Here is a 6220-nt window from a genome sequence, read left to right as displayed (position 1 = left end):
GAAGAAGAAGAAGAAGAAGAAGAAGAAGAAGAAGAAGAAGAAGAAGAAGAAGAAGAAGAAGAAGAAGAAAAGACTTTCTAGAGAAACTGAAGGTTCACAATCCTAAATCTTAGGATTGAATGGTCCTTTCTATACAACTACCTACAAGCTTTCACTTCAGTTAATCTGATTTGGACAGATAAGCTCAAACCCACTATGCAAATTAGGAAACCAAGGCAGAGGTAAGAAATTCTGGTTTACGCAGGGTCATAAAGTTACCCTGGGAGGTGCGGCAAATCAATCACATGCCAGGTTCTTTCTCTCAGACCTGCGAAGCATTTCATGGAAATGTGATGATGTCAGACGTTGACTCTAGGGCTTTTTGTTTTTTGTGTAGTGGGATCTGAGAAGAGCAGGACTGTGCCAAGCGGTGTATCTACACTCAACTATGCACGTGCCCCATCCCGTGACACCCTTTCTTCTACCCTGCAGCTAGGAATCCTCTCTGGTCATGTCCCCAAAGGAAATGAAGGCCCTGGCTCCTCTGCCCTCAGCCGTAACTTAGCAGGGCTTCCCTTGGCTCCAGCTCCTTCTTCCCCTAGCCTTGGCTCTTGCTGTGTGGGTCAGCCCCTCTGTGGTCTAATCAGCACTCTCTTATCCTAGAGAAGGGACAGTTTCTGGTCTCTAGAGATTGACCATTCATTGCCCTTTCAATCCTTACTTGTCCTCTGAGACCGCTCTCAGCCCAGAGCTAGAAATGCAGGGGCCAGCTAGAGACAGCTCAAAGAGGAAGAAAAACTAGCTTTGACCTTGCCCTAAACCGGCAGCATGGTGTCCAGGCCCCTGCCTCAGCCTCAGTCAGGGACATCTTAATCGGGCTCCTGCCCCAGACAGGGACCATCTTCTCTAAGCCCCGATCCCTGTTCCAGCCGGGGTCCCTCTCACACATCTCCCTTGCCCTCCCTTGCCCTCTGAGCTGAGAGCAGGTGACTCACGGTGTAAGCTGAGGGAGATGTTGATAGTGTGCTCATCCACAAAGCCCTTCAGGCCTGGCATGCGGGCACACTTTAGCTGTGTCTGGGCGGCACTGTCTCCTATGTGGACCCAGCACACGGTCTCGTTGGCATAGCTGAAGTCCATGGCTGTGGTCTGCCGCGTGCTGGTAGGGGTGATGGTAGACACCTGGGCCCCGCTCAGGTACGTAGCCAGGATGTTCTGGGAGTTGGCGATGAGCAGCACAGGGGGCCGGTCTACTGGCTCTGAGGACGGGGCAGAGAAGGGTCAGTGCAGCTGCGGCCTGTGCATTTCTCAGGCCCCTCCCCATCAGGGAACTGCACTGAGGGTGTCTGGCATGGAGGTCACGGGCAGCCCCACCCACCATTCTTCGCCTTGCAGGAGCGGTTGTCAGGTTGCAGCAGGTACCCTTCCACGCAGCTGCACGTGAAGGAACCGTCTGTGTTGGTGCATAGCTGGCTGCAGGTGCCATACACAGAGCATTCGTCAAAGTCTGCCAGGGAAAGGACAAGGGTATGGTCATTTCCAGGGTAGTGAGGTCAGGAATGTGGGTGCCCTTAGACACCACCATACGTCCATCCTACTTTGAAGGACAGTCTGGCAGAATCTCTTATAGTACCAAACGTGCTAACCTGATTGCCCAGCAAATCTAGTCTTAGAACTTACTCTGAAGAAGCATCACACATGTGCACATGTCATCCATTCATTCAGAAAACTTTTTTTTGGTGGTAGTACCGGAGATTGAACCCAGGGCCTCATGCATGCTAAACATGCCTCAACCACTGACCTATATTCCCAGTGCCCTCCACCCCCTGTAGAGATAGGGTCTTGGTATGTTGCCCAGGCTGGCCTCAAACTTTTGATCCTCCTCCTAAGGAGTGGGATGATGGGTGTGTACCACCATAAACAGCTGTAGAAAAGATTTCTTGAGCACCTACGTAGCAGGTAGAAGATATACACTAGCAAATTTTAAAATAGACCCACATTTTGTCCTGAGAAACTTATACTTGGATAGTAAATGAAATATTGTTATTATAGCACTGAAGAAAACAAAAGGTAGTGTATTTTAGAGGTGTAAGTGTCATGAAAAGTAACTGGTGCTATTGAAAAAAAGTTAGACCAAGAGGGGCTGCGGGGAATAGCTCAGTAAGTGGAGTATTTGCCTGCTGTGCACAAGGCCCTAGGTTCCACCCCCAGGACTGAAAAACAAACTAGAGAAAGGGAATAGAGAATGCCAGTAGTAGGGATGTGATTTAAGAGCGGCCAGGATGGCTTCCCAGAGAAGCTGGCATTTATGCAGACTCTAGGGAGGCAAATTTAAAACAGAAAAGTTTGCATTGCTTGAGACAGACAAAAATTGGGAACATCTTAGTCATCAACAGGGAGATGGCCAAGTAAACTGTGGTAGTAATTATACGTCACAGTGGTTTTTTAAAAGAATGAGGTAGATCTTTACATATTAACAGAGAAAAACTCTGGAACAGATTGAGGAGCAAAAAACACTGTAAGTGATACCTACAGTATGGTACTCTTTATGCAAAAAGGGGCACCATACACACACTTTCGTTAGATTTTCCATGAGTCCGCATACACAAATGCACACGTGGGTATCTGCAAAGAGAGCTAGCACACTGATAGCAGAACTGACCTCCAGAGAGATGGGAAAAGGACCAGAATTGAAAAGAAGCTGGCAAAGGAAACCAGATGTATCTATAATGCTGTAATTTTTTACAAAAAAATTTATCTACAGCCTATAATAAGATGCATTTTTAAAAGTCTGGTGGAAGCAAATAGCTAGGGTTCCTAATCATGCCTAGAACTCCCCCTTTGCACCCCCTTCTCATTTCCCCTACCCTACCAGCCCCGGCAGCACACACACACACGCATGCAAGCACATGCACTAACGTACCTTTGCAGGTCTTGCCGTCTGCCTGCAGCTGGAAGCTGCTGTTGCAGTAGCAGGTGGGCCCGCTGAGTGTGGGGACACAGTGATGCTGGCAGCCCAGCCGAGAGCAGTTACCTCGGAGCTCTGCGTGGGGCAGGAGAGACACACATTCAGGTCTCCAGACCCAGCAACCACCCTCGGACAGCAGCCTTCCCTCACCTCCCGTCAGTCTTCAAGTCTGACTTCAAAAGGAAGGTCAACATTGTCCGAGAGGGTAAGGGCCTAAGGAAGCATGGACTGTACTTTGCGAATGAGGAAACTGAAGCCTAGAGAGGGCCTGAGATTGGCTCAATGTCATAGAGTCAATTTCAGCTTAGAAGCACCTCTCCCTGCTCTGGCTGCTCGGGATCACCTGTGTCCCCATAGGGTGCTGGTACTTTGTTGGGGTCAACAGGAAGAAGATACAGCGAGTCCTATCCTTCTCACAGCCTTTTATCCGCACTGCCCACGGAATACAATGTCAGCTTTGGGTGAAGGTGAAGAACAGGTATGCATTCAAGTCTGTCTTGAGCTCTGGCCTAGAAGCATCCCTTCAACCTGTCCCTTGTGCCCCTGGAACCTCAGAGAGAAAGCCCAAGGTCTTTCCCTCAGGGGGAGGATGGAGAGAAGGAACAAAACTGGTTCCCTCGGGATCCTTTTCCAATATTTCTTCTGCCACTGACCCACTTCCACAGGGGAGACAGAAGGGAGTGAGACAGGAGGAGGGAGAGGTGGGAGAGCAGTTGCCTGCCCCCCCAGACCAGCGACCCAATTAATGGCCTTGCGTGGGGCCAGGCAGCTGGGCCACAAAGACCCCTTTGTCCAGCTGCCTCACACCCCCGCTCCCCCCAGGAGAGAGAGCGGCTGAGATGTTAAGGCGTTTAAGGCACTAAGCCTGCCAGGAAGAGCCGAGATGGGGGCCAGGCCCCAGTTATTCTTCCTCCTCCCCACTTCCACCAGCAGCCCAAATGTGCTGCCCTTCAGCCCTCCCCAAAGAAGGGGAACATGGTTTGTTCTAGAAAAGCGTTTCTCTTCTGGATATAAGGTGGGGTGGGGTAGGGAGACGCAGAGAAGGAAGTTCAAACCCTAGGTTTTCCGGGTTTTTTGTTGTCTTCAAAACTGAAAAGGTACTCGGACGGAAGTAAACTTGGATACACATAGTCCGACAGGAAGAGGTATGGGTGGTACCGGTGGTAATTGAAATCAGCCCCCAAGCCTGCTTCTGCATCCTATTCCAGGAGCTTCAGAAAAAAATCAACCAAAGGAAAGGAGAAAAATCTTCCAAAAACTCTCTTGCTCCACACTCCCTGCCTGAGTGAAAAGATCCAGATGTGTCTCCTCCCACAGGCAGATGTTTTCTGACATGTGTATGGCACAAGACAAGATGGCCCCACCTCTCGTCCTGTGATTGCCCCTCCCCCAGGGCCTTGCTCAGGGACTCTCCAAGGCTGCCTGCTCTAGGCCCAGACCTCAGAACGGTAGAGAGGGCCACTTTTCCCAGGTAGACAGGTCTGAGGCTCTGTCTCTTCCCAATCCTCTGATTTCTCCTCAGTTGTTTGCACAGTGACTCAGACTGTCCATGGCCCACAGGGAGACTGCAGAGCTGGTGACCTGAGCCACAGGTGGGAAGAGGTCTGACTTACCCTGTAATGTTCCCTCCTCAGACTAGAAGGCTTTGCCATCAACCACCTCTGAAAGTACAGGCTATCAGGGAAGCCGGGTACAAAGCAGATTGCAGGGCCCCCCAAGGCCTACAGTCCCTGGGGATCCTTCCAGGGCACTGGTGGGGACAGCAGGTAAACAAAACTATAGATCCTACTAACCCCAGCTTCAATTACAGTGTCAGGACTTGTGTCCTTTAGAAGAAAGGACCCCATTACTCAAAGCAGGAAGTACGAAAAAAGTACGATCTCTCTTTTACAGATGAGAAACTTCGGTCTGGAAAAATCACACACAGCCAGAAGGAAGTGCCCAGGCCGGGACACTTGTTTGATCAAGCTCCAAGCCCAAGGGCTCACCAATGTCATCTGCTGTCTGATGGCAAGTCTGGGCAGGGGAGTAGGACAAAGCCTCACCCCCACTGATGGTGCAAAGAAGAACAGTCCTTAGGTGGCGGGCCTCCCATCCCAACGGATGCCAGGCAGAGAGCTCATGCATCATCTACCAGGAATGAAAGAGTACAGGGCAGTCCTTACCTCGGCAGTGGGACCCCTCATCTGAGCCATCCACACAGTCCTGGACCCCGTTGCAGAGGCGGGACATGGGAACGCAGAGTTCAGTGCCCAGGCAATTGTGCTCGTTCGGCTGGCATCGCTGGGCCTTACTCTGTGGACCTGGGAGGAGATAGAAGAGTTGGCACAACCATGTAGGCTATGGTGGCTGTCTGGCCAGCTTTCACCGAGGGGGGTTGTGGGCTTGGGATACACTGAGACTGTGGTTTCAGAACCCGCCTTTTTCAGAAGTCTCAGATGTCCGTTAGATCCCTCGGCCCCTAGAGTAGTGACGCTGAACCTTTTAGAGCTTTCAATGATAGCAAGCAGCTGATTGCAGCACGCGTGCCATAGGTTTGCCACCACTGCCCTACAGCTCTCACCCAGCATTGCCAACAGCAGCTCCACAGCTGGGAGCAAGTGCAGGGGAAAACTAGACCTTCACCAGAGAGTCCACTCCCCTAATACCTGATGCCTATGGACGCCAGGGCCTCAGCATTCTACACTTAGGAGGCAGGCGATCAGAGGTGAAAGGTTTTGTTCAGCTGAGTCCACGGCAGAGAGAAACTTAAATGACAAAGAACATTTCCTTTCATAGCTCCCCAGGGCACGGAGCCTGGGGAGGAGTGTGACACCAAGTCTTGTAGAACTGCACTGACTAATGTGTAGCATCAGCTACACAGGTGGCTATCAAGCATCTCATTTTATAGCTAGTTTGACTGGTTCAAACTAGCTATAAAATGAGAATGTACATGGAACTATAAGAACACACTGGATTTTGAAGACAATACAAAAAGGGGCAAAGAGCTCTGATAAATTTTCTATGGGTAATATACTGAAATGATAATCCTGTACTTTGGATACACTGGGTAAATTATTAAATTGAATATTTTTCTTTTTTACTTTGTTTTAAATGTAGGTACTAGAAAATTTCAAACTTGCATATGTGCCTTTCAATATATTTCTGTTAGCGCTATTCTAGACTTCCACCCCAGAGAGGCACCCTGATGAAAGGACTTCGGCAGGGTCAAATGCTGTGGCCAGCTGGTGAAGTCTCTGGTACTTCCAGAACTGCCAGGTGGGTGACTGCACC

General features: G+C 50.2%; 1 protein-coding gene across 1 annotated transcript in view; it reads right to left on the bottom strand.

Annotated features, from left to right (window-relative positions):
- Lrp1 (low density lipoprotein receptor-related protein 1) overlaps positions 1–6220 on the bottom strand; it is an 80509-nt gene that overhangs the window by 64790 nt on the left and 9499 nt on the right. The window contains exons 3-6 of the mRNA XM_005397348.2: positions 5113–5250; positions 2903–3022; positions 1358–1486; positions 975–1238 (exon numbers count right to left, since the gene is read on the bottom strand). Coding sequence (XP_005397405.1) covers positions 975–1238; positions 1358–1486; positions 2903–3022; positions 5113–5250 — 651 coding nt within the window. The remainder of the gene's footprint in view (positions 1–974; positions 1239–1357; positions 1487–2902; positions 3023–5112; positions 5251–6220) is intronic.

This window comes from Chinchilla lanigera, unplaced genomic scaffold (genome assembly GCF_000276665.1).
Source record: "Chinchilla lanigera isolate Chin_1 unplaced genomic scaffold, ChiLan1.0 scaffold00057, whole genome shotgun sequence".
In the NCBI taxonomy this organism is placed as follows: domain Eukaryota; kingdom Metazoa; phylum Chordata; class Mammalia; order Rodentia; family Chinchillidae; genus Chinchilla; species Chinchilla lanigera.
The sequence above is the reverse complement of the archived record's forward strand: the minus strand, read 5'-3'. Positions and strand labels throughout refer to the sequence as shown.